Source organism: Acomys russatus, chromosome X (genome assembly GCF_903995435.1).
Source record: "Acomys russatus chromosome X, mAcoRus1.1, whole genome shotgun sequence".
NCBI lineage: Eukaryota > Metazoa > Chordata > Mammalia > Rodentia > Muridae > Acomys > Acomys russatus.
This window is the reverse complement of record NC_067169.1, coordinates 123,501,124-123,528,670: the sequence shown is the minus strand read 5'-3', so window position 1 is coordinate 123,528,670 and position 27,547 is coordinate 123,501,124. Positions and strand designations below refer to the sequence as shown.

At 51.2% G+C, this 27,547-nt stretch overlaps 1 protein-coding gene across 1 annotated transcript; it reads right to left on the bottom strand.

The window, feature by feature from the left end:
* Positions 1–2,963: 2,963 nt before the first annotated feature.
* On the bottom strand, positions 2,964–19,988 carry Plxna3 (plexin A3). The gene is made up of 33 exons (XM_051141470.1): positions 19,698–19,988; positions 17,335–17,957; positions 16,418–16,957; positions 15,846–16,028; positions 15,302–15,430; positions 15,131–15,231; positions 14,642–14,765; positions 14,402–14,558; positions 14,219–14,318; positions 13,857–13,971; positions 13,515–13,715; positions 12,977–13,073; positions 12,652–12,842; positions 12,421–12,566; positions 12,232–12,352; positions 11,991–12,127; positions 11,708–11,878; positions 11,371–11,464; positions 11,050–11,289; positions 10,812–10,955; positions 10,499–10,733; positions 10,261–10,403; positions 9,917–10,173; positions 9,744–9,810; positions 9,492–9,638; positions 9,246–9,405; positions 8,675–8,778; positions 8,391–8,487; positions 7,916–8,106; positions 7,337–7,506; positions 6,572–6,784; positions 6,272–6,422; positions 2,964–4,247 (listed from the first exon to the last, which is right to left on the bottom strand). The coding sequence occupies exons 2-33, from the start codon at positions 17,929–17,931 to the stop codon at positions 4,152–4,154; spliced, it is 5,619 nt and encodes a 1,872-aa protein (XP_050997427.1). The 5' UTR covers positions 17,932–17,957; positions 19,698–19,988; the 3' UTR covers positions 2,964–4,151.
* Between the last annotated feature and the right edge of the window lie 7,559 nt (positions 19,989–27,547).

Genomic DNA, 27,547 nt, shown 5'->3' with positions numbered 1-27,547 from the left:
GAGGTCTTTTGACATCTTGCTTTGCATAGGCGAGGACTCCAGTGCACTGGATCTCGGCAGAATAAAGGCTTTTTGATTTTGTATATGACTTCGGACTTCTGGTGGTTTCTGTGGCCCTTGCAATCTGGGCATATTAATAACACCTCTATTTACAGCTGAACCTGATCTTCGTAATAAGTTGGTAAAGGATTCCACAGGGCCTTGCATTACCTTAGTAACAGAGGTGGATTTTTCCCCCTCCCCCCAGCAACTCAAACATATCCTAAGCTATTAAAGCTGCAACACGACATTGCTTTGGGAAGCAGGTTAAGATTGCCTCTGGAAGCAGGGCACGGTGGCACACACCTTTAATCCCAGCCTGGTCTACAAAGTGAGTCTAGGACAGCCAAGGCTACACAGAGGAACCCTGTGCTGAAAAACAAAAACAACAAAAGGCCTCTGGACCTAACTGAGAGAAGGCAAAGGAAGCTGGCTGGGGCTTGAGGGGAGGAGGGTCAAACATTTGTAGGCTATAGAGGGAAGGCTGTGAGGTGAGGTTGGATTTATTGGAGTCCTGAGAGCTCTCAAGTCCCAGTTCCCTCCATTGTGTTGCGGTATCTTCCTCTCTCATAACTCCCACCAAAAATGGTTAGGCAAGGACTTGTTCTGTTGAAAAGGATCCTCCTGTCCAGACTAGACCTAGAGCTTCTCCTTTGCTCTGACTCCTGCTTCCCTTTTGGGAGGCATGCAATAAACGCGCTTTGCTGTCTCTCTTCCTCTTCTCCAGCTTCCCCCTTCACTCCCCAGTTCATCTTGCCGGCTGATTCTTGTAGGTTAGGACAAACCGGCCGTCCAGCCCTGTGACCACCTTCTGTATCTTGTCACCCTGCCCTCAGAGTGCTGGGGAGGAAAGAGTGAGTCCTCCACTCACCCCCACCGCATGTGCTGGCGGTTCACTCTTCTCTCCAGTGCCAAGCTGGCTTGTAATGATGCCTTGTGAGACATGAGAGCTGCCAACCTCCCCCCTCACCGCCCCCCACTTATCCCCCCCCCAATGTCCTGGTCTTTGTTCCTTGCCCAGACTCCTGGGACATCTCTTCTGCCTCCCCTTTAGGTAAGCATTGAGGATTTCACAGCATACGGTGGTGTCTTTGGAAATAAGCAGGACAGTGCCTTTTCTAACTTGGAGGTAAGGGTCTGCTCACAGCTGCAGCCAAGAGGGTAGATAATGCATCCTGTACGCTCTCTCCCTGAGAGGGGAGCAGGGTTTGAGGGCAGAGGGCCTGGGTCCTGGGTGCGTCAAGGGTCTGGCGATGTGGGACCCATCGTGAGATCCCTGTGGGGTGTGGCTACGCAGGTGAGGGTCTTGTTCTAGGGGGTCTTTATTAGCGCCCACTGTTTCCTGGCTCACTTTGCCTTCTACGTCTTCCCTACCACCAGAATGCCCTGGACTTGGCCCCCTCCTCGCTGGTGCTTCCTGCTGTGGACTGGTATGCAATAAGCACCCTGACCACCTACCTGCAGGAGAAGCTTGGGGCTAGTCCCCTGCACGTGGACCTAGCCACCCTAAAGGAGTTGAAGCTCAATGCCAGCCTCCCTACCCTGCTGCTCATCCGCCTGCCCTACACAGCCAGGTACAGCCTCTGGCCTTGTACCTCAGAGAGGGCTAAGGCACTGGGCTCTGTTGGCGGCAGAATTCAGTCAAAGGTGACAAACAGTTCCCCTGTTCACCCACCACCTTGAGACTCTTTTCAGAAAGTTCCTTCTATGCCTAGAAGAGACAGAGAGGGCTTCCTGTCAGGCTGCGACTTACAAGTATCCACCACTGAGTATCCAGAAATGAGCTGACATTGCTTATTTCCAAAAATGTCATTCTTTATAGGATTTCTGCTGATTTGAGGAAGAGCATGACCATGGACAGTGCATTAGGCAATCCTTGTGGCTTTAGCTTCAAGATTGAATAAATCTGCTTCCTTCTTACATCTGCTGTCTCCACATCTTCCTGCTTCTGCCTCTTTAGCCCATTATTAGTTGGAGACATAGAGAAGCCGTTAAGAAATAATGGGCCGCTGTTCCTATAGTCCCTGTGGACTTTCCTAGTTTCTGTGCGTATATATGTATCTGCAGGGTGGAGCTGAGAGAAAACATGTAGTATATAGATTTATGGGTCTCTGCTACCTCACTCAACACAGTATATTTTCCAGTTTTATCCATTTACCTCCAAATTTCATAACCTAATTTTTCAAGCTGGAGCTACACTGAGCTGCTTTTAATGGCTTTCATGCTATCAAAACGTCTACATGAGCTGTGGTGCCGAAGAATCATAAAGAGGCAACAGTGGCACTCACATCTTGATCTTAAACAAGAGCTGTTTAGCTAGACTTAAGGCCTGTTCAACAGGAGAGAAATCACATCTGGTACTAAAAATCTAGCTAACTACCCACGGCTAGAGAGGTCATGGATATCAGAGAAGAATCTACCTTCACAGCTTTACTAGACCAGCTTAATTCCTAACTGTGTTCTAAAACTTATACCCAAAGATAAATGCAGCTCTCAGCACACATCAAAGAAGGTTCTCTCTGCAGCAAAGAGAGACCATTAAAACAACAACAACAACAACCGGTCATAATGAAGAGCTCAACTGATTGTGGAGAGCCCGGCCTCAATGGATACATCTACAACAAAACTGCACCTAAGGCTAAGGGGTCTTAGTGGAAGAGAGGGCAGAAATAACATAAGAATAGAGAACCAGAAAATCTGCTGTGTGAGACTGTATCTCTTACAAATGGCAAGGAAGCTACACCCATGATACATCAACAATATGGCTGCCTAAACAAGCCCCCCGAATAATGACAATACCAATAGACATACTAATTAGAAGGGGAAACCTCTCAAGTTCCCAACCCTAGAAAAAACTATAGGCAACTAATGACAGCTGAGAAAGAATTGGTCTTTCCCAGGGATGAGCCCTTTAATTGGTTATCGATACAATGTGGTCAGTTGCCAGGATGTGGTGGCACACGCCTTTAATCCCAGCACATAGGAGGCAGAGGTAGGCAGATTTCTGTAAGTTCGAGGCCAGCCTGGTCTACAAAGAGAGTCCAGACCAACCAAGGCTACACAGAGAAACCATGTCTCCAAAAAAAAAGAGACTATTTCCCCCACAGTGGGAGTCCAGATCATCCGTATCCCAACAGGACTACCCACTTGCCCCAAGACAAACACATGCACTGACCCCTTTTCCCAACATTTAATTAGGAAAAAATTACAACAACGAAGAAAAACTCATGCAACAAAATAAGAGTGGACAGGGGGTCTGGGACCATCAGACAGGGCCAGATTCCTCAGAAGAGGCAGGAGACACAAAACAGTAAGGCACTGCCACCTTGGCCCCTATGGATGGGCATATGGGGCAGCTGAGGCTGAGGGGGTTTAGGGCAGGTACCTACAACACTGAGGAAGTTTGGCAGTAGAGACACAAGGAATGTCCCAGAGGACCAGGCCCACATCAAGCCCAAGCACAGCCTGGTTATAGTTCTCTCAGAGACAAGAGGCCCCATGAAAATGTGGTCTGACTCCTGAGATATCTGAAGACGGACAGTGGCCTGGCCAGGGCACTCTGAGGGCAACTTCAGATGCATCATTCAACTCTGAATGCTGCTGGTACTGAGGCTTTCTTCGTAGGACAAGTGGGGCCTGACACAACAAAGGTGAAATGCCAGAGGCTGAGCCAAAGCTGGCCATATCACAAAGGAACCAGGAGAGGAAACTGGGCCCAGATCAATCAAAGAGGCAAGTCTGTGAGGCTGGCAATATCCCTTGGGGCATGTATATTTACATATGAAAATTAAGGTGGGATTATGTTAATAAATAGGTAGGGTATACGGAGCAAGGAGGACAAGGGCTCTCCTGACAGGGGAACACAAGAGCAAGAGGGTGGGGGTATTGCTGCTGCTGGTGGGGGGAGCTTGATCCTGTCATCCTCTCCCCCTGCAGGGCCCAAAGCAAGGCACTAATGAAGGGGGCCCAGGTGTGATGGGGCATCTTGGCCTGGTAAGATCCCCAACACCAGATCTGGGTCTCAGTCCTGGAGACCCAGGCTACAGCCAGCCACTCCCTTGACTGGGAGGATGGCTTGGAAGTGAGAAGCCCCCTCCTCACCATCTTCCCACTCAGCTGCTGCTGGACACCAGGGTGATGATCTGCTCCAGTTTCTGTCGAAGCTTGTGTTTCCGACAAGAGGCATCTCGGTCCAGCGAGGTAAGGATCTAGGGGATGAGGATCCATTGGAGCAGGACGCCAAGGCAGAGCACCATTTCTGCACAGAGCCCTTGCTTCCCAGATGGAGTCTTCATCCCACACGCCTCAGTCCCTGTGCCAAGCTCATGCTTGACCCACTCTCCCTTGACACCCAACAGCATTCCCAGCCCTGGCTCAGGACATGGGGCTGACTCTACCAGGTGTTTCTGAGTTCCCTCTGCCAGTCCCTTCTTGCCTCTTTGACCTGTGAGGGGCCCAGAACACTGTGCTTAGGCAGATCTCCCTCTGTCTTGATCTCCCTTGGTGAGGTTTTTGTTTGTTTGTTTGTTTTGTTTTGAGATAGAATCTCACTATGTATCTCTGGCTGTCCTGGAAACTTGCTTTGTAGACGGAGGTAGTCTCGAATCACAAAGATCTACCTTGTCTTTGCCTCCTGAGTGTGGGGACTAAAGGCAATGCACTACCACGCCTGGCCTGGGCTTTATCTTTAGTGTATTTATTTTCTTATGCACATCTTTATTTGTCTGTGTATGCAGATGCATATAGATACACATGGATGTGTATGGAGGCAAGAGGTCAAGGTCTGATGTCTTTATCATTCTCCACCTTTTTAAAAATGTGTATGGGTGTTTTGCCTGCATGTATGTATGTATATCGCATGTGTGCCTGGTGTTCACAGAAGCCGGAGGAGACCAGGTTCCCCGGAACTGGAGCTAGAGGGCTGTAAGCACCAAGTGGGAGCTGGGAATCAAACTCAGGTCCTCAGGCTGGAGAGATGACTCAGAGGTTAAGAGCACTGTCTGCTCTTCCAGAGGTCCTGAGTTCAATTCCCAGCAACCACATGGTAGCTCACAGCCATCTAGAATGAGATCTGATGCCCTCTTCTGGCCTGCAGGTGTACACTGTATACATTATAAATAAATAAATCTTAAAAAACAAACAAACTCAGGTCCTCTGGAAGAATAGCAAGTGTCGGTACCTGCTGAGTCCTCTCTCCAGCCCCTCTACCTTATTGTTTGATATGTTCTCCCCTTATTTTATGATAGGTTCTCTCACTGAGCATACAACTCACTGATTAGCTAGACTGGCTGGCCAAAGAGCAGTGGGGATCTGCCTGTCTCCTCATTCCCAGACCTCCATGCTGGGATTATAGACACATGGGAGCTTGGATTCCAAACTCACTCAGGCCCCCATGCTTTCACAACAGGTACTCTCCATCACCTGAGCCATTTCCCCATCCCCCTCAGGGCTGTAAAGTCAATCTTTTTTTTAATTTTTTCTTTTCTTTTTTTTTTTGTGTGTTTTGCTTTTGTTTGTGTGTTTTTGGAGACAGGGTCTCTCTGTGTAGCCTCAGCTGTCCTGGACTCACTTTGTAGACCAGGCTGGCCTTGAACACACAACGATCTGCCTGCCTCTGCCTCCCTGGGATTAATCCTTCTGCTGGGATTAAAGGCGTGCACCACCACATCTGGCCCGGCCAGTTTTTAATATTCTTGATCTTCATTCCCTAGGCCTCCCAAGGCTGTTCCACCTATAGTCTTTCTGATCTGTGATTATTGCAGTAGACATCCTGACAGCTTCTTAAGCTGAAGAAGCCCTGCCGTTGTCATTCTTGATTCCTGCTTGTGGCTGACATCCAGTTACTCAGAAGAAGATGAATCCGGACCTCCTTATGTGTTCCTCTGTCTGCTAGTATCTCCGACCACAAAAGCCATAGGCCCTGCTAACAGCTGGATGCACCCACCTCTGGCCCCACCCCTTCTGATTTCCCAGTCTTGTAACTTTTATCTAGTGAGAACTCTATACTCTTAGCTAGTGGTTTCTGTTCTGTATTTCTTAAACCCCAGCATTTATGGAAATGATTGCTCATGCCTAGGCAAGGAATGGTCTATAGACAAGATATAAGATAGGTTGTGTGTCCCATCTTGTTCAAACGCTACGGCACTCCTCAGTGCATCGACCTCCCTACCTTTGCCTTTAACTGCATCATCAGAGCTATGCAACTGGGGGTCTGTGAGGTGAATCAACATACCTCCTGACGATACTTGGTGACATAGAAATAGAGCTCGCTGAGTGCACTTAGGACATTGAAGTCATTGGCATGGAGACGGGACTGCTCCACTAGGTAGGCATCCATGTCCTGGTCACTGATAGATGCCATCTTTGCGATATCTCGGTAGTACCTATGGAGACCCTGGGTGAGTCAATCATGCACATGTCATAAAAGCCAAAACTCATGTCATCAGTATTTTGCCAGCCTCTGGGACCTTTTCTTGTATCTGGCCAGCCTCAGACAGACTGTTTAAGCAGGTAGCAGTCTCCTAGGGCCCACCTCTCCACCCAGCTCTTGTAATTAGGGATGTCCTTGGCATAGAGCAGCTTGTTGGAAGGCGAGTCCTTGCCCAGGCGGTGCTCTGAGGTGGAGCAGGAGTCCATGAAGGTCTGGGCCACCACTGACAAACAAGCATCTGTGATGCTGTTCTTGTGGATGTCAAACACGAACTGCGGGTTCTTGATGACGTTCACCCAGAAGCGCAGAGGGAGGCTGAACAGAGGGAACAGGAAAGACATATTTAGGGAAAATGGCTTTTTCTTTAATTTTAAGAATAGATGGTTAAACTGGATGTGGTGGCTCACGCCTTTAATCCCAGCACTCGGGAGGCAGAGGCAGGCGGATCGCTGTGAGTTCGAGGCCAGCCTAGTCTACAGAGTGAGTCCAGGACAGACAGGGCTACACAGAGAGACCCTGTCTCAAAGAACAAACAAACAAACAAACAAAAAGCTGGCTTTCTGTCTTCATCCCCTACCCTTGAAACATGCACTGTCTTCACCTGTGCCAAGCCATCAGTATCGCTCCCCTGGAAAAAACTGGCCATTCCCAGGGCTAGACCAGCACGCCTCATCTGTACAACCCACCTTCTACATCCTCATATTCATTTCCAAGCCAATCCATTGTCCCATCCATCCCTCCTGCATGGAAGGCTGGTCGGCTGCCAGTCAACCTGCCTCTATGGGCCTTAGGGTTTGGCTCAGTCGCTAGCTTTTTCCTCCCACTGAACTTCAGAAGAGCCAGCAGCAGCCAGGAACCAATAAGTACCAGTTGCTTTTCCAGGTGTGGCGCACATCAGGGTCACTGATCTGGCGCTGGTCAGCCTGTTCATCCAGGAAGTCAAACATGTACTTGATGGCCAAGGGTAAAGCTGAGCCCCGGTGGGCTGTACTGAACACTGTTTCAAACAGGTCATCCACAAACTTCTGCAACGTGCCCTATGGGTGACAGTAAGGAAATGATATCAGGAACTACCGCCAAAGTAGAACAGCTCAATAAAGAACTCCCCTGGCCAGGCAGAGTGGCTCACGCCTGTAACCCCAGCACTCGGGAGGCAGAGGCAGGCGGATCACTGAGTTGGAGGTCAACCTGGTCTACAAAGTGAGTCCAGGACAGCCAGGGCTACACAGAGAAACCCTGTCTCTAAAAACAAAAACAAACAAACAAACAAAACTCCTCTGAAGGGCTAACATTCCTAAAATGGACCCTCAACCTCAGGCCTAGAGGTCGCACTGCAAAGGCCCTGGGAAAGTGGCCCCTGCCTGGTAAGACTAGCTCATCTCGTGGCTAAGACTGGACTAGAAGGTGTCTATACAGATACCGAGGCGGCCTGGGGCAGGCACACACCTTAGTGGCCAGCAGCCTTGTCAGATATATTTCTGAGACCATCTTGCTGCCACGGTCTCCCTCTCGGTGATCAGCGTGGTCGTGGTTCTTCACCAGATGCCACAGCTTGGTGCCCGCCTCCTGGTCAGGTGTGAGCATAGGAGCTCGGGAACGGAGGCTGTCCGGGCTGCTGGCAGCACGGAGCAAGCTCTCTAGGGCAGAGGACAGATTTGAGCCTTAGGCCCTACAGGCCCTGGCCATTACCCACCTTCTTGCTCCACACTCTTCCAGGAGCCCTGGTGCCTTTGTGGGACCTATCTATCCTTGCCACCCCTCCCTACTAGGCTCTATAGACCTGGAGACCACCCAGGGGCCCAAAATAATGAAAGTCTTTCCAGATGGGTCAAAACAGCTACCTCAAGCCTCCCAAGGTGGTTTATACAGCCTTAATTAAAGGACATGGGCCAGGAATGGCCATCATGATGAGTATACCTACCATAGCGACTGAGGGACCGGGTGAAGGTGAAGGAGTTGGCCATGTTATAGGCAGACATTTGTTTGGGCACCAGAGCTACTAAGGAACCATCTGTCACCTGGAGGTCCAAAGATAAAGAAGGGAGCCAAGGAGCCATGACTCATTCAGACTCTTCAGTGTACACATGTATAGTGGCAGCCAAGGCCCTATGAAGAGGGCTCTCAAGTATAGGGATAAGGGCTAGGAAGAGACCTGGCCACTGCTCCTAGGTGGCCGTGGGGGTGAAGAGGTTCCACGTTCCTCACCTGGTAGTGGGCCAGTGAGTTGACCCTCTTCCAGTCACACTCAATCTTTGTAGTGACATCCTCATCTTGGAGGATAATTCGGGCCATGCGGCCCTGGCGCCACTCTGCAGGCCACAGTCATCAATTAGGAACATTCATCCCCACACGTCCCTTTTTTTTGTTTTGTTTTGGTTTTGGTTTTCAAGACAGAGTGTCTCTGTGTAACAACCCTGGCTGTCCTGGACTTGTTTTGTAGACCAGGCTGGCCTCACTCGCATTGATCCACCTGCCAATGCCTCCCTGAGTGTGCCACCATGCCTGGCAAGGCCTACTCATCTTAAGGAACGAGCTCAGGTACAGAGTATAAGAGATCCTTGGGCTGGCCGCGGTGGTGCACACCTTTAATACCAACATTCAGGAGGCAGAGGCAGGGATCACTGTGAGTTCAAGGCCAGCCTGGTCTACAAAGTGAGTTCCAGGACAGCCAAGCCTACACAGAGAAACCCTGTCTTGAACAACCAAAAAAATAATAATAAAGATCCCTGGGAGGGGTTGGATAGGTAGGAGCTAGGAGAAAAGAGAGGGACCTTACCTAAGTCCATGTCCTCAGCTTTGGGACGCTGAGAGTATGGGATACCCTTGTACACAGTATCCAACAGCTTGTCTTTGGCCTGGGTGATGCTGTCACAATTGAGAACTTTCACAGGGACCTGAGCACTGCCCTCGCTCTCTGGGCACACACAGTGCAAAGTCTAAGAAGGAAGGGAGCCCAGCATGATTCCTGAGCAAGGGAGGCTCCTCTGGCTCATTTCCTGCCCATATACAGCCCCATGCTCACCAGAGTCTTATAGTCGATCTGCTGCCGGATGAGCTTGTCCTCACTTAAGGAGTAGCGGGCCTCTCCTGTTATGGCGTCGATGGGACCTTTCTCCATCTGCTGCTTGATGGCGCAGTACAGCAGGAAGAGTGGCTCCCCAGCGCACTCCTACACCCAGAGTCAGGGGCATAGCTGGCTGCCTGTCTGGCCTACCAATCAATTGCACCCACCCCTGGACACTCCTCCCCTGCAGCCCAGCCCACCCAGGCACACCTTCAGGAACTTATGTAGCAGGAATGTGAACCAATTGGTGAGCATCTTCTCAGCCACTGACTCTGTCCTGTGGTAAGGGATAGGTCCTCAGGCCCTGGCTGAGAGAGGGAGGGGCCCGAAGCAGAAAATGGAACAGTGGGCTGGGGGAGAGGCCAGGCAAGACAGTTACATACCTTCGCAATAGCAGCTTTGGGTGGTTCTTGCTCTCCAGGTTTTTCTCTATGAGGTCAGCCAGCAGTTGCTTGAGCAGCCCAGTGGCATAGTCAAGCCGGCTCTGCAGGGCCACCATGGTCAGTGAGGCCACAGTGCCGCGGTCACGCATGGAGAAGCTGCTCTGGGCCTCCAAAGTGTGGATGAAGGTGAGCAGGAAGGCACGGCTGTGCAGTAGTTGCCCAAACAGGCGCAGGGCCTTCTCCACATTGGGGGGAGTCTGTGGGGACCAAGGAGTCTCAGAGAGGAGGTAGTGGTGGCTCTAGGGAAAACAGAACATGGACAGGCTGTGGGGGAGGGGGCTCACATCCAGCTCCTTGAGCACCGGGTGGGCCTCGATGCCAGGGAAAAGCACGCGCACAGCATAGGTCCGGTAGTCCAAGAAGGGGATTTGCACACCATCCATGTGGTTTGTGAGTTCATTGATATCTGTCTGCAGCTCAGCAAAAGCTGGGAGAAAGTAGGGTAAGACTGAGTTGAGCAAGAAAGGGACTGGGACATCCCTCAGCTCTCACACACTGTGGTATACCCCCTGCTTTAGGCACCTTCCTTGCACTCCAAGGCCACACGAGACTCCAGGTTGTCCATCTGTAGCTGGAGCCGCTTGAGTGTGCGGTCTGCATCCTGAGTCTTGCGCTTGTAGGCAACCAGCACAGCAGTGATGGCCAGCAGCAAGAGACCTCCCCCTGCTGCCAGCCCCACCATAGCCGGTAAGGTCAGTGCCCGATCAGCAGTGATGTGCAGGGTACCCAACCAGAACTCCAGGCCACCCACCAGCACCTGTAAGGGCAAGTTCGAGGTGAAGCAACTCTCATGCCGTCCGAGGTTGCCCCGGTGGCCTCCTGAGCCCATACCCACCATGACAGGCTGCCGGCCTGTCTGGCTGGGGGAATCACACAGAAGCTGAGTATCTGAGACAGTTAGTGCACATGGCTGTCCTCCAATCAATACTGTGTAGTTGAGGCGGGAGCTGCCAGCCGCAGCAGGAATCAAGTTCTTGCCCTAGCAGTGGATAACCCACACATAAACAGTCAAGCCCTCCAGCTCTCTGCTCCTCCCCGCTTTCTACTCCCTACCACCTTCTACTCCCCAGCACCTTCAATACAACATGTGAACCAGGCTTGACATCTAGCACACCAGACGGCCCCAGTGGTTCAAAACTGGGATCAGGATAGTAGGTGAAGGAAGAACGGTTGAGGGAACGGGCTGTCTGCACATGGTCCAGCAAGAAGCCAAACTCATCAGGGTGCTCGCCTTGGGCCCGAGGCTGAGGACGCCCAAGGAAGATGCCAGGGGCCTTACACAGCATTGCAGTGTCATTGATCACCTGGCATGTCTGTGAAGACAACAGCCATCACCTCAGTGCATGAAGCCTTGAGTAGCAACGGTGGGACAGGGGTGGAAACCCATTACTCACATTAGTAGTCTCAATACCACGGTACTTGGCCCGTACACGGGGTTCCTGCACTGTCAGCAGATGAGTTCCACTCACAGTGATGGCGGTGCTTCCACTGCAGAGATGGGTAAGTCTCAGGCTCCCTCCCCAACCCTTCCCTGAAGTTACTGAGGCCCTTCTGACCTTGGATCACTCAGCAGGTGCCAGACTCTATATGGGTAGGACAACTCTGGGCCCCCTACTGACGAGGGTTCAGGAAGGAGGAATCACTTGATCCCCCAGGGACCAAGAAACAGGTAAGGCCCCAAGAGACAGGGCCCCAACTCAGTCCTCAACCCCATTCCCCTCAGGATCTCACTTGATGATGCTCCAAGTGGGCTCCAGGTGCGTGACAGTGGGGTCCTGGGTGTAAGTATAGATGACTCCAGAGCTGGAGATGTTGGCGTGGTCGATGGCAAGGAGGATAGGGGCCTGACTGGGACCCAGGGTAGAGAGAGGTGAGATACACACGATTGCCTCGGCATCTCTCCTACAGAGGTAAACAAGGAGGCTTGAAGCAGATGACTTGGCACCTTCAGCTACCCTGCCCCCATAGCCCTCCATACAATGCTCAACTCCAAACCGCTTGTGCTCAGGCCCACCTCACAAACTGGCACTCGCCATCTCTTATAATCACTGTGACCCTGCTGCCAGCATCCAGAGAAGTCCCAGAGATGGTGAGCCGAGTGCCCCCAGAAGCTGGGCCCCGAGTAGGACTCACACGGTCAAATGTCGGGGTCTGGAGAAAAGGCAACTCTTGAGAGGAGGTAGGAGCCAGCCTCATCCAAGGGCTGCTCCACATTCCCCCCACGGGTAAGGGGAAAGGGCTGGTAGACCACGCACCACAAAGCTGTAGAGTTGCTGGGACTGGGTGCGGAAGTCAGCAGAACAGTCCCCTACACAGAGCTCAGCAGGCCCAGGTGGTGGGCTGGGCACCAGCGATTCCTCCATCTCACATACAATCCTAAGAGTCACAGAAAGTCAGGGCTAGCTGTGATAACAAGGACGGGGTGCTCACATGGCTACACTCACCTTTCAGCACTGACATATTCGGTGGGGATGGAGTTGCAACGTACACCAGCTACTCGGAGGCCAACCTCACGGGAAGTGAGGCCCAAGTTCTCACCCACAATGGTGACCCGGGTGCCACCCTCCTTGGGTCCTGTGAGTGGGTGGATCTGCAGAGCAGGATAAGAGGCAAGAAGATCAGGCCAGACTCACACATGCTCAGCAGACAAGGGAGGACTAGTAGGTAAAGCTAACCTGGGTGATTCGGGGATGGCTGCATCGGGCACCTTTCTGGCTTGGGTGCATCCAGTTACTTTTGGGAGCTGGGCAGTGAGCCCGCAGCTGGCACCTGTGCTCCGAGATGCACCAGCCACAGTTGAATCGGGGATCAGCCTTGAGGCAGAGGCCACAGCTAGGCCTCTGAGCCCAGCACTTGTAAAGAAGGGCTGCAGGCACAGGGGACTACTGATGGAGCAGGCAATGGCAGAGAAGCAGGGGGCTCTAGGGCCTCCAGATTTGCCCCCAACAGTGCCAATCCTGCCCCAGGAGTCATGCTCCTTTGCCCCATGTCATTCCTCACCTCGAAAGCTGGGAGGCTTATCAATGGGGAAATCTCCATCCCAGACCACAGAGAAGTCCAGCTCAGTATCACCAAACTCATCACCTTCATAGAAGTACTAAGAAAAATGAAACCACATGAGCACAAATAAGATGATCAAAATCCTTGCCCACCTTAAGGAATCCTCGTAATAAGATTAAGAATGGCCGGCCTGTCAGGGCCAACTAGAGGCTTCCAGATAAGTAAGCTAGGCACAGACAAAACACAAAACAAAACAAAAATTAAATTAAAAAAAAAAATACATATATAGCCAAGCATGGCGGCACACGCCTTTAATCTCAGCACTTGGGGAGGCAGAGGCAGGCAGATCTCTGTGAGTTCGAGGCCAGCCTGGTCTACAAAGTGAGTCCAGGACAGCCGAGACTACACAGAGAAACCCTGTCTCAAAAAAAAACCCATATACATATGCATGCATACAAACATACATACATACATACATACACAAAACAAACAAAAAACAAGAGCCAACTATCCCTGGCTGGCCCACCCTCGGCCTCACCGAGGCATTCTGGCACTGCACACTGCTGCTGTTAAAGCGCACTGCAGGCACGCGATGCTGCCGCCCCTGGACACGAACCACGCACTCATAAGTCTTCTGCCCTGACTGAGGCTGTGGCAGGTTCTTAGCCCGCAGGGTTAGCGGCTGCATGACGCCCACAGGAATCAAGAGGTCTCCTCGAGGCAGGATCTCCGGGCAGCCCTGGGAGGAGACCACGTGTCAGAGGCAGACTGGTCTACTGACCTTTCTTCAGATGCAAGAAAACAGGAGATCAAACAAAAAAAGTAAGAGGCCAGCCCCCAAGGAGCCCAGCCTCTTTCAGAGTGCACTGCACCACCTCACCTCAGGGCTGTGGACCCTGCCCTCCTGGAAGGAACACTCATGTGGGTGGCTGGTACACACGTGGCGGTACTTACACCAGTGGCAGGGGTAAGGGCTGCCAACACAGGACATGCACCTGGAGGGGAAAGTGGCTTCAGAAATAACAGAGAGGACTACACTGCCCTGCATCACCCTCCCACAAGACACCCTGGAGAACAAATGAAGAGGGCGGGCAGAAAGCCACATAGTGCACATCAGGATGGGACAGAAGTGGGGACAGAGCAGGAAGACCCAATAGCTCACCCCTGAAGCCCTAGATTTATAGATTCCAGAGCACCTATGTACCCCCAGAGCTAGGGACCGATTCTGGAGCAGGTACTCACGACTGGAGAGCACTGCAGTTGTAAAAGACAAAGTCAACCCCAGCAAACCTCACGCCAGTCTCCATGGAGAGCAGCTGCAGCCGCACAGTATGAGTGGCCCCTGCAGCAAGCCAGATGGCCATCACCACCTAGCCTGGGAGCCCACCTGCCCCACAATATCCCACATAACCCCAGCCCACTGACCATGCCCTCTGGTAAGTGTCTGGAGCTCCTGAACGGATGGTGAAGGGCAGCGTAGTTCTCCAGAGGGCAGCAGGACAGCCTCACTTTCAGTCACTTCCTCAAAGGAACAGCTGACACCCACACTGAGGTCTGGCACGTTGCGCATGGTTACGGTCAGCTGGGGGAGGCAGAGGGCTCAGAGTAGGGTGCACCCTCCCTCATGAAGCATATATGGGGCCAAGTACCCTCTATGTCACTTACCTGCACCCCAGAGGAAGTCACTGACACATTATTGGGCCGGACCCGCACCTGTACACATTTGTTCAGCTCTTCTGCAAAGCCATGTGGGGCAGAAGCACCTGGACAGGCCCCTTCACGGCAGCACCTACATGGGGACAGGTCAGAGCAGTCCAGATGGGGGTGCAGTGAGAGGCTGAGGGGGAGACAGAGGACAGCATACCCAGCTCATACTGCCAGGCAACAGTGTGCCTGGGCCTCATCCCCTGAGATCCAAGGGACGTCACTCAGGGTAGAAGTTCCGCTCATTAGCTGGAGAAAGCGGAGGAGGGAAGGGAGGGCAAGGCTCAAGGCTGGGGAATACTGGGCAGGTAGGTGAAGGAAAGCATAGCAAGTGTGGCTGGCTCCTGTCCAGCTGGCAAGGCCCTCCTAAATCCTTCTGTCTCCCAAGACAACAGCCCCAGGGAGCCCACCACAGCCCCACATCCCACATCCCACATCCTCTGCCCTCACCTGTGCTGTAGCACACACCAACCACAGTGTGGGTCCCCTGAGGCCAGGCACGCAGCACAGCTCAGATACTGCTCACATGTCTCCACTGGGAGCTGGCTCACCTGGGGACAGCCACATCAGCACACAGCCCACCCCTGCCCCACCACCCACCACCACCCACCACGGGCCCACCTGCTTCTCACTCAGGAGGTAGATGTGCCGGTGGTCAGGGCTGAAAAGCAGGTCTCGGAGTATGGGGCTGCCCTCCACCACAGAGACTGTCTCATACAGTTGGGCATCTTGAGAGCCATCGACCCGCACCTGAGTCACAAGACCAGGACAAAGAAAATGTCAAGGCAGCTTCATGCTACCATAGCTCCCTACACCCAGAGCACTGTCTTCAGCCAGGGACTTTCTAGATCGCAACTGAACTAAAAAGTCAGGAGGGCCTCCTTGAGTTTGCACTCAGTTTGGAGGTCTATAGCCCCAACAGCCACAGCCTAGGCTAAGGCAAAGGCTACCTTGCATTCAGCCAAAAAACTGTTAGTGAAGGTAGATAGATGGCAGGGAGGCCACACAAGAGGCAGGACTCAGTTCTTGGGGCCTAACCTGGGAAGCCATTATCCCCTACTTAGGGTTAGTCAGGCTCACGCGCGCAGTCTGTCCCCCAGCCTTTTTTCACATAGTGTGAAAGACATTCCCAATCCCATAAGACAAGGGCTCTAGGACCACCAACCTTCTTCAGATTACCACTGCGTGTACCGATGAAAACCACAGAGTGCTGGTGGTAGGTATAGGCAGCCACACTGGCCATGCCATCAGTGCTGTCGGCCAACAGTGGTAGCCCCTCAATCACGTGGAGGCCACCCAGTGGTTGATTCAACACTAACCCACAGAAGTTTCCATTGATCTGCATGGGCTGGTGACACAGGAGGGGTGAGTAAGAGTTCAAGCTAGACAGATGCTATCAGATTCCACGTCCTGTGACGGACAGAACCTGGAAGCCACTGCCCTCCACACATGCCTAACAGTTTGCCCTGGGACCCCATGGGGATGGAAGGCAGGGAAAGGGGGGAGAAGCCAAGGCAAGTAGAAAGCTAGGAAGTACTATAGAGGCAGGAAAAGGAAAGACACAGGCCAAGATGTGACAAGAGAAACGAGAGTAAGGCTCTTAAGACAGGTAGAGCAAGGGTCAAGACTAAGGTGCTACTCTCAGGACCATGGATAGACAGTCACTCAGCAGAGGGGCAGAAAGCCACAGAGCCGTCATATCCAGCACAGGGACAGTGGGGCAAGCAAAGGGCTCACAGTGTTGATGCACGGCAGCTCCTTGTTCAGCAGCCAAGGCAGGGCCAGCGTGCCCTCCCCACGGTAGCATGACTGGATTCGGCGCCGGATGTGGGCATTAATGTTGCTGAGTGTGAAGAGGCAAAGGATCGTCTGCCGAGGAGGGCTGGCTCGGTTCTTCTGACCCTGAGAGAAGATGGTGAAGAGGACATCCTCGTCGGCTGGCACACCCAGAGCCTGGGCCAGCAGCAGGCCAGGCTTGGCCAGGTGGGCACTTTGCACCAAGCGGTACTCCACACCACGCCAGGAGCAGCCAATGGGGAACTCTACGTAAGAGTAGAACTCCGAGTCCCCTGCGCACATGCGCACGATCTTGGATGTGAAGAACTTCTCGCCTGCTGTATCCAGCAGTGTCTGCTGGGTATCCAGCTGCAGTGTTAAGAAGTACACGAAGGAGGCACTGACAAAACCATATATGTAGTAGATGTCAAAGGCAGGGTACAAAGACAGTGTGTCTGAAGGGATCTTGATCTGAGACGAGACAAACTCATCCTGGTACACCTGGAGACGGGAACAAAGATGAGTGTGGGGTGAAGGCCTGCTCCCCACTCCACCTCACTTCCCAAGCCCGCTCCAACCATGCCGTCTTCCAAAGGCTTCCCCTGTGATCTTCCGCCTAACGTCCCTCGACAATTCCTGGAATCCATGCCACAGAGTGCAAGGTGACCTCAGTCTGTCTCCACACAGGCTTTCCGCAAGTGAACTCTGCCCACATTCCTGTCCTCAGCAGCTGGTCTACATCTATGTGACCATGAAGATCACAAACCCCCCTCTCAAAGCAAAGCTTTCCCAATAAGCAGGACCAGGACGGAGAGAAAGGAATGACTAACACTCACAGGAGGAAAAGAGGACAAAACAAACAGGCACAGCTCACCCACCAGACTGAACATATCTGCACTGTCCTCATCGTTGATGAGCTTACGGGCACTCAGGGTGGGAAAGTACTCCGACTTGCCATCAACAGCGGTGCCCACAAACAGCTTGCTAGGCCCATGGCCCTGTTCAACAATGACGCCAGCCATGGAGTCAGGCTCCTGCGCTCCTGACAGGTAATGTTCCTTGCGATGGTGGGGCTCACCCAACTTGAAGAGGTCATCCAGACGCAGGAACTGGCAGATGCCCTGCCAGATGCTGCCACAAGCTACCAAGCGACGGGCTGCATAGTCTATGAGGAGCAGCTTGTTCACATTGTCCACAGGCACCAGGCGATGGGAGCACACACGCATGCTAGGGGGTGGGTAGCAGCGAGCATTGTCCTCAACGGGTCCTGTGACATGGGCCCGTAGCTCAGTTAGGTTTGGAGCCAGCTTGAAAACTCGGTTCACGGCACCCACAAACACCTCCCCAGTCACTCGGTGCACAGCCAGGTGGGTCAGTGTGGTATCTGTCACCACAAAGGTACGAAAAGGCCTGCTGCTACCCAGGCACCCTCCTATGGTGACGAAAAGCAATGGAAGGAGGCAGACAGTGGGCATGACCGGCAGCTGTACCAGGGACAAGCCTGAGGAGAGACAGCAAGTGGGAGTCAGAGGCCCTTAGGCCCAAGCTATGCTCCCTCCTCCTGCCCTGCCTGGCCCAGGAACTCTAGCAGGCCAGGCTCTGTGCCACAGAGGGGAAGGGCAACTCATCCAACATGACAGAGCCCCAGATGGTGACTGAGGCCGGGAGAGGGGACGGGCCTCTAATAAGGCAAATGAATGAGTGACAAGCACAGGCAAGCTTGGAGGCCATCAATCATCCCCCACTCCTGTACTGGAAAGAAGCCAAGAGGCCTTGCCTCATCTGGGCCACACCCAAAAGGGCATCAGAGCAAAATGCTAGATGGGGTGGGCAGCCCTCCCAGGACTAGGACCCTAACATTACATCCCAGGAAAGGCAGCGAGAGAACAATCACAAGTTGGGGGTGGGGGTGCTTCTCTGTGAGTGGCACTGCTAACAGGAGTCCTAGAGCAAAGCTTTGGAAAAATAAAGCCTGAGGCTGGTTTCAGTGCCACCACATCTCCAACTCATGGCCTTAGGTGCTTTCTACCCCTGAGGGCCTTGCCTGCCTATCCAGGAGTCTGCTGTCTGGCCTCTCCACTGCAGCACAAAGCCAAGACTCTTGCTGAGACAGACATAAGTCAATCTTTGCTCAGACACAGGCAGACAGATGCTCTGCCCGGCTTGTGTGGCTCTCCATGAAGACCCAAAGGTTAGTCAGTGAGGGATGGGGCAGAGGGGTCTAACCCACTTTTGAGAGTCTCAGAAGTCTTATATATAGGCACTAGCATGCCCAAATACAATTGAAGCCTTAGGGACATGGAGCAGCCTCCCCCCCCCCCCATATGAATGGGGCCAGTTCTGGCACTTCACCCCCAGGCCACACCCAGCCAGCCCCAGGCTGCAAAGACAGTAGAGCGATGCTCCTGCAACCAATGGGGCAGAGCTTAATGCCACCCTCTCGGTGCCCAATTTCCAAGGGACACAGGAGGGACTCAGCATGGGGGGGGGGATGGCAAACCAAGGAGGCACATCAAAAAGAAAGAAAAAGCAGCATTTGCTAGAGCAGGGAGCAATTCCAGCTTGAAACTGCCAAGTCCCAGCTCACAGTGACCAGCTCTCTGGGGCTCTTTTGTCAGGTCTGCATCCTGGACCCTTCGTGCAACAACCAAAGAAAGGAAAGAGAAAGAGAAAAGCGGCTGCTTCCTGCCATCACCTCTTCCTTATTCTGCAGAAAGCCAATTTTAGGGATCAGCCAGGACACGTTGAGACCCGATTTGCAACCCAAGACTCCACCCCAGCCCCCACCTCTAAGTGGCAACCTCAGGCATCACAGACGCACCCAGCCCCTCTGCTACAGCCCTGCCAGCAAAGAACACGATGATGAGGAAAGCTCTATACAGATATGCAGGTCCACTGCCCGCTCTTCCACAATGCTCCCTTCTGTGCTACGAACCCAGACAGCCCTGCCCCCATCGGGGCACCCCTAGGCAGACCCGCAGAGACCTTAGTCAATGGCAGAGGCTACAGCAACGCTCAGAGATGCTGCCCCTCCTCTACAAAAGGGTCCTATCAAGCAATGGGGCTACGATCGAGTTGGCCGTCTTTTCCCGCTCAGGGCACGCAGTGCATGGCGAGCGTGGTCTCCAGAGGTAGGGACAAGGGCCTGACCCCTGAACCCATTTGGATCTCCAAGATTATCTGAATCCTGGCCATCCAGCAGACTATAGGCACACGGGCTGTGAGGATGGCGGCCACCTACCTGTCCCTCTGCTGCGGCTGAATCGGGGTGGTCACCCCTGGCCACGTGGATGTGCCCCAGTGCCCTACAGCTGCCCCACTCTTGTGGCCCCGCAGCCTCGCCCGGCACGCCGCAAAAACTGCAACCGCCGCCGCCCACACACTGGGCTTGCCCGCGGCCGCCTGGGCCTTTTAAACCTGGACCGTACCACCGCACCAGGAGGGGGCTCCCGGGGAGAGCCGGCCGGAGGCCTGAGAGGCAGAGCGCGTAGGAAAGAGGCCGCTGGTCCCTGGGGCCCAGTACTGTAGTGCACAGCGCAAGCCGCCCATGGGTCGCTGGGGATCCCTTCCTGAGAAACAACCCCCTTCGCTCAATGGCTGAGTCCTAGGCGCGCTCCTCTCTACACCCCCAGCTCCTGGCCTGCTGCCTCCAGCAACCCTGGAATCTGTGCGCGACCGCGCCACACCCCCTTGGGCCTGAAGCGCGCGCCCGCTCCTCCCGGAGTCCGGGGCCACCTGCTGCAGTTGTAAGATTTTGCTTTGGCCATCCTTTCAAAAGCATGCCAGCAAAGACTGCGCCCAAACTCAGGCCTCTTTCCCCAATGGTCCATATACTGGAGTGCAAATACCCAGTTCGAACCTTGGAGTACTGCAACTTATAGTCATTTCTCCTAATTCCTTCTTCAGCAAGCCACCATGAATCTGAATCAGCTAAATGAATCTGAAATTCTAATTCCATTGCTTTCGTTTCTTTCTCTCTCTTCTTTTATTTCTTTTCCCTATAGTACAGAGTGGCCTCGAACTGACCACCTTTTGCTTCGCCCTCTCAATACTGGGATTAGTATGGGCTTGCACCACCACTTCTGCACTTTTTTTTTCATGGTGCTTTGAGATGGTGCCTCATACTGTAGCCCAAGCTGGCCTTGAATGGCCAAGCTTCACCTTTCATGTCCTGGAACTACAGGTATGTTCCACCAGGTCCAGCTGTTCGTGTGTGTGTGTGTGTGTGTGTGTGTGTGTGTGTGTGTGCGCGCGCGCGCGCGCGCGCGCGAGCCACCGGATGTGAGTGCTGGGAACTCAAGTCTATGCAACAGTAGCAAGTGCACTTACGCATTGAGCCATTTTCCTAGCTTCTTTTTCTTTGTAAATAGCTTTATTGAGATATAATTCACCTTTCATATAAGCCATGTATTTAGTGTATAAGACAGTTTATTGGTATTTTAATATAATCCTAAAGATGTGCAACCATCACTGCTGTCTAATTCCTGAACATTTTCATCACTTCTAAAAGAAACTCTGTAGCCATTAGCTCTCAGTCTCCATTGCCCTCATATCCATACCCAAGCTCTGGGAAGCACTCATGTACTTACTGACTGTGGAGTTGCCTTTTCAGAATATCTCAAATAAATGGAATCATTACAATGTAAATATATGTATTTTATGTCCATTATTTCACTTAATATTTTCAAGTTTTGGCAGAATTGTACCATGAATCAAGACTGTTGCATGGGGGGGGGGGGCTGAAGAGATGGCCCAGTGGTTAAGAGTGCCGCCTGTTCTTCCAAAGGTCATGAGTTCAATTCCCAGCAACCACATGGTGGCTCACAACCATCTGTAATGTGATATGGCGCCCTCTTCTGGCCTGCAGGAGTACATGCAAGCAGAGCACTGTATACATAATAATAAATAAATAAACCTTAAAAAAAAAAGATAGCCGGGCGTGGTGGCGCATGCCTTTAATCCCAGCACTCGGGAGGCAGAGGCAGGCGGATCGCTGTGAGTTCGAGGCCAGCCTGGTCTACAAAGTGAGTCCAGGACAGCCAAGGCTACATAGAGAAACCCTGTCTCAAAAAACCAAAAAAAAAAAAAAAAAAAAAAAAAAAAGCTGTTGCATGGATAAGCCACATTTTATTTAATTTTCATCAACTGACAAAAAAGTATTTTTGAGACATTCTACGTAGCTCTGTAACTCACTCATATGTAGATCAGTGAATTACGTTGTCTTTAAACTCTCGGTAATCTTCCTGCCCTGCCTTCCAAATTCTGGAATTAGAGGCATTTAATATCGCACCTGGCTCCTCTTTTCACTTTTCACTTTAAGCTAGCGTCTAGATAAATTGCCCTGGTTGGCCTTAACTCACTCTGTAGCCCAGAGTGGCCTTGGAATTACAGGCTGGAACTAATCCTCACGCTTACACAGAAAGTGCTTTCTGCACTGAGCAAGCTCTCCAACCCATCTAGCCCTGTTCATTTGTTTGGTTTGGTTTTTTTTTTTCAAGACAGGGTCTCACTATATAACCTTAGTTGTCCTGGAACTCACTCTGTAGACCAGACTGGCCTTGAACTCACAGAGATCCACTTGCTTCTGCCTCCAGAATGCTGGGATTAAAGGTGTGAATCATTACACATTTTAATATATTTTTAAAGGTTTTTTGAGACAAGAGTTTCTCTGTGTAACCACCTTGGCTGTCCTAGACTCTCTTTGTAGACCAGGCTGGCCTTGAACTCACAGTGATCCACCTGCCTCTGCCTCCCCATTGTTGGAATTAAAGGCATGGGTCACCACACTCAGCTACATTTTAATTTTTCGTTTTGTTTCGTTTTGTTTGTTTTTCGAGACAAGGTTTCTCTGTGTACCCTTGCCTGTCCTGGACTCACTCTGTAGACCAGGCTGGCCTCAAACTTACAGAGATCTGCCTGCCTCTGCCTCCCAGAGTGCTGGGATTAAAGGCGTGTGCCACCACACCCAGCTAATTCTGCATTTTTTTTTTTGCATTTTTATTTTTAAAGATGGAGGGGTAGAGAGATAGCTCAGTGGTTTAGAACACTTGTCCTTGCAAAGAACCTGCATTTGGTTCTGACTCAAAACCATTTGTAATTCCAGTTCCAATGGATCAAACACCCTCTTCTGGCCTCCATGGGTACCTGCCTACAATGCAAGCAAAACTCTCAAATATATAAAACAAATAAATCTAAAAAAAAAAAAAAAATGTATAGAGAGGCTGGCAAGATAGTTCAATGAATCAAAGGGTAAAGACACTTGCTGCCAAGTCTGCAGACTTGAGTTTGAGTCTTAGAATCCCTGCATAGAAAGAACTGACTCCTGCAATATTCACACCCACACAAACACAGATACATAAACATAACAAACAAAAAGATCACCAAAAAGGTGCATATCTATAGTCCTCACACTAGGGGGCAGAGGCAGGAGTATGAGGAGTTGCAGATGATCTTTAACTACCTAAATGACTTCAGAACCAGCCTGGGGTACATAAGACCTTATTTTAAAGCAAATAGGAAGCTCAGTGTGGTGGTGCACACCTTTAATCCCAGCACTCGGGAGGCAGAGACAGGTGGATTGCTGTGAGTTCCAGGGAAGCCTAGTCTATATAGTGAGTTCCATGACACCAAGGCTACACAGAGAAACCCTGTCTCGAAAATAACAAACAAACAAAAAACAAATAGGAGCCAGGCTGCGGTGGCACATGCTTTTATTCCCAGCTCTTGGGAGGCAGAGGCAGGCAGATGTTTGGGAGTTTGAGGCCAGCCTGGTCTACAGAGTGAGTTCCCAGACAGCCAAGGCTACACAGAAAAATCCTGTCTTGAAAAATCAAACAAAACCAAAACCAAACAGGATCTGGAGAGATGGCTCAGAAACTAAGGACACTTGCTGCTCTTGCAGAGGACCTGAGTTCAGTTCCCAGTAATCACACTGGGTTCATGACTGTTTACAAATCCAGTTCCAGGGGATCTGTTGCCCTCTTCCTGCCTCTGCAAGCACTGCATATGCTGCACAAATAAACATGCACGCAAAACACCCATACATATAAAATAAAAATAAATAAATCTTTGCTGAGAGGTGGGTATGCTTGCCTTTAATCCCAGCACTGGGGAAGCAGAGACAGGCAGATCTCTTGTGAGTTTAAGGCCAGCTTGGTCTACAGAGAGTGTTCCAGGACATCCAAAGCTATCTAGAGAAACCCTGTTTCAGAAAAAAAAAAAATCTTCAAAACAAATATATATATATGAATCAATGAGTAAAGACACTTGCTGCCAAGTCTGTGGACTTGGGTTTGAGTGAGAGATATATATTACACTTCTGCACCCTCGAACCTCACCACCTGAGACAACCAGAAGAGCTGGCCTCCAGGGTCATAAGAGTGAGTGAGCTGGCCCTGCCCTCACCTGGGCAGCACAGTAGAGCCCTAGTGTGTGTGTGTGGTGGTGGTGGGGGAGTGAGTCAGTCTCCAGAAGGTAAAAGTGAGGGAAAGCTGCCCCCACCTTTTGTCTGTCATGAGGTGCCATGGGCATGGGGAGCGGGGTGACACCCTTCTCCCTTTGCCCCTTGCCACCTGTGGCAGTTGGGAGAGCTGGCCCTAGGGTCATGAGAGCATGTAAGCTGTCCCTGCTCCTCACCAGCTGCAGCACTAGGGAGAGGAGGCCCTGTTCTTGCCAGGGCAACACAGTGGAGCTGGCCCTGATGATGAACGCACAGTGAGCCAGCCCCATCGGTGTGAGAGTGGGAGAACTGGCCCAGCCCCTTACCTGCTGCAGCACTTGGGAGAGTTGGCCCCAAGCCTTGATTAGGCAGCACAGTGGAGCTGGCTCTGGAGGCCTGGGTTAGGGTGAGTCCCCCAAGGGTATGAGTGCAGAAGAGCTGACCCTGCCTCCAGGCATTGGGTGGCCTAGCTGGAGCAGGGCTGGAGAGCTTACTCTGGTGGGAGACCCAGCAGGCTGACCAACTCAACTACCACCAAAGCCCAGATCCAGGGCTTTGAGTTGGCCCACCTCCCAAAATCTACATCATCTGTGAACTGCTGGAGCATGTGAAATGGCCAGTCCTGCAGAACCAAAGCTGCAGGATCTCCATGACACAGGGCAACAACAGAATAAGTGAGAGGAGTTCCAGTGAGGAGCCAGTATTGATGGTGTGGCAGAAACCAAAGACCTTGAACCAGACCAGTGGTTTACTGCAATGAACATTTGCAAGTGAAGATGTTTAAACAGAGAGGTATTATTGAAGGGCTTTCTTGGACCCACTCGCAGATTAAATAGTGCACAAAGATTTCTATATAGTTTAAAATTGTTGGTCTTATGCTGGGGCAGGCTCTCAGCTAGCTCATTTAAATTTATTGTAGCTTCTCTGCCATTTTGTCTCTCCACTTGGTTCTCACCACCTACTTACAGCTCTGTTCTTCTGCTTCCTTCATGTCTCCCTTCATCTGCAGTCTCTTTGAGTCTACTGGTCCTCTCTCTCTGCCCAGAAGTCTCACCCCTGTAATTACTGCTCCAGGTCCAGCAGTCAGCTCTTTATTATACAAAAAAAGAAAACAAAACAAAACAACATATTCTAGTCTGAACCAGTCAGCAGCAAGACAACATCAGATCCATCTCTTGGGGTTGCCTTTTGGCAATGAGGGCTGCCTGACCATCTTTGGGGCAGGTGAGGAAAGACAAGCATTTATGTACAGAAAACTTGGTGATAGGCCATATAAATCATAATACCAAAATCCTGCCAGCAATTAGTTCTGTATGGCTACAGAATTAACAATTGAAAATATAGAGACATACCTTCTCAATATGTGGGAAGGTCATCCCAGCAAGGTATAATGTGGGGTACACTGTGACATACTATAGCTTCTAGGATGAGATTTTGTTGTTGTTATTTTTTTGTTTTTTGTTTCCAGTGACAGGGTTTCTCTGTGTAGCCTTGGCTGTCCTGGACTCACTCTGTAGACCAGGCTGGCCTTGAACTCACAGCGATCCGCCTGCCTCTGCCTCCCGAGTGATGGGATTAAAGGCGTGCACCACCACCGCCTGACTCGATGAGATGTTTTCTATGCTTTGTTTTTTAAACTTTCTTTTGGAATGGTTGCAAGGGCAGAGGGCGGATACAAGGGGAATGGGATAAGTGGGACTGGGGTGCATGATGTGAAACTCAGAATCAGTAAGTTAAAAAAAAACCCTCGGGGGCTGGAGAGATGGCTCAGAGGTTAAGAGCACTGCTGCTCTTCCAGAGGTCCTGAGTTCAATTTTAAGCAACCACACGGTGGCTCACAGCCATCTATAATGAGATCTGGTACCCTCTGCTGGCCTGCAGGCGTACATGCAGACAGAACTTTGTATACATAATAAATAAATCTTTTTTAAAATATTCAATATGGAACCTCAGCCCAAGGGATGATGATGTCCATATCCAGGGCAAGTCTTATCTTCTCAGTTAAACCTCTCTGAAAACAGCCTCATAGACACACATATGAAGAATTTTAATCCAGCAACATGGCTGCTCTGGCAAGGCCCAGGTCTGTGTGATCTGGCTGGAATACAAACATGCCCTTAGTACACACCTTTAATCCCAAAACAATGATGTCTATTGAGGGATGGACAAAGTGATGAATCAGAGAAAGACTTGACAGAATAAGTCAGAGATAGGATACTCCCAACTCTTGTGAGAACAGACAGGAAAGAAAAGCTACTTAAGAGCAATGAAGAGAGCCGGGCGTGGTGGCGCACGCCTTTAATCCCAGCACTCGGGAGGCAGAGGCAGGCGGATCGCTGTGAGTTCGAAGCCAGCCTGGTCTACAAAGTGAGTCCAGGACAGCCAAGGGTACACAGAGAAACCCTGTCTCGAAAAACCAAAAAAAAAAAAAAAAAAAAGAGCAATGAAGAGACAGAGAGAAAGAGAGAGAGAGACAGAAACAGACAGACAGACACACACACACACATAAAGAGTGTGGGAAAGACTGTAAGCTTTGTCACAGGTGAAAGCAGTCTTGGCGGGCTTTACCCTTGGACACACCATGGATACCTTGAGATAGACTGGGTGGAGCCATTCTGGGCCTGGAATTCAGGAAGCAGACCTGGGGACTCCACCTGGACTATTGTTTTTCTAATCCACCCTCAATGGGAGAAGGAGACCACCCTTCGCACATGACACAGGCAGGCGGAGCGGAGAGAGCAGCAGCAGGTTCAGACTGGGCTTGAGCGCACATGTATCAGCGAACAGGCTAGACCAGCACACAGGCCAGAGACACCTAGGGACCTGTCCCATGGAACGGATACCAGAAGGTTCAGCCTTTTTTCCCTTTAACCTTTTTTTCCCTCTTGTGTAAGCTAGTTGGGTTGTATAATAAAGTTTAATTGTTAAGAAACAGAGCCTACGAGGGAGAGGGAAAGGGAGAGAGAGAGAGAGAGAGAGAGAGAGAGTGCACAACAGGTTCATGGAGACAATAGAGTTTGGGAGTATAGTGCAGTTCAGTTCATGGAGTTCAGAGGCAGTTTTTCCAAGCAGAGCAATTCAGTCAGAAGCTAAGAGAAGTCAATTTGAGTCAGTCAGCTTGGAGAGGAGTCTTGAGACAGAACAGCTGAGTTGAACCGGCCAGCCAGAGTTCAGAAAGAGCTAGAAAGGGTGAGCTTACTCAGCAGTAAGTAAACATTCTAGGCCTAGGTTAGCAGATGGAGGCTGGAAGCTGAAACCTTCAAGGTCTGGGCTTGCAGAAGATTAGGTTGTGTGGAGGCTACAAGCTTCTGGGCCTAGGGATAGGGAGATAGAAACGCTCTGGGATCAGCGCAACTGATGTATTAGTAAAGCTTGGGTACAGCTCTCATCTCATCCCTCCATCTAAGGAAATAATATTTACATACATAGAAGTGTCTCCTACATGATTCTCAGTTGTATTTTCTTTTGAGACAGGGTTTCTTGTAGCTCAGGTTAGCCTCAAGCACACCTTGTAACTAAAGATGACCTTAAACTTCTGATCCTCCCACCTCTATCTCCCTACTTCTGGAATTCTTTGTGCACCACTAAGTCTGCCTTGTGGCTTCTTGTCGCTTGAATATCATCCCACTTTCCAGATCTTTCTTCTTTTCTCC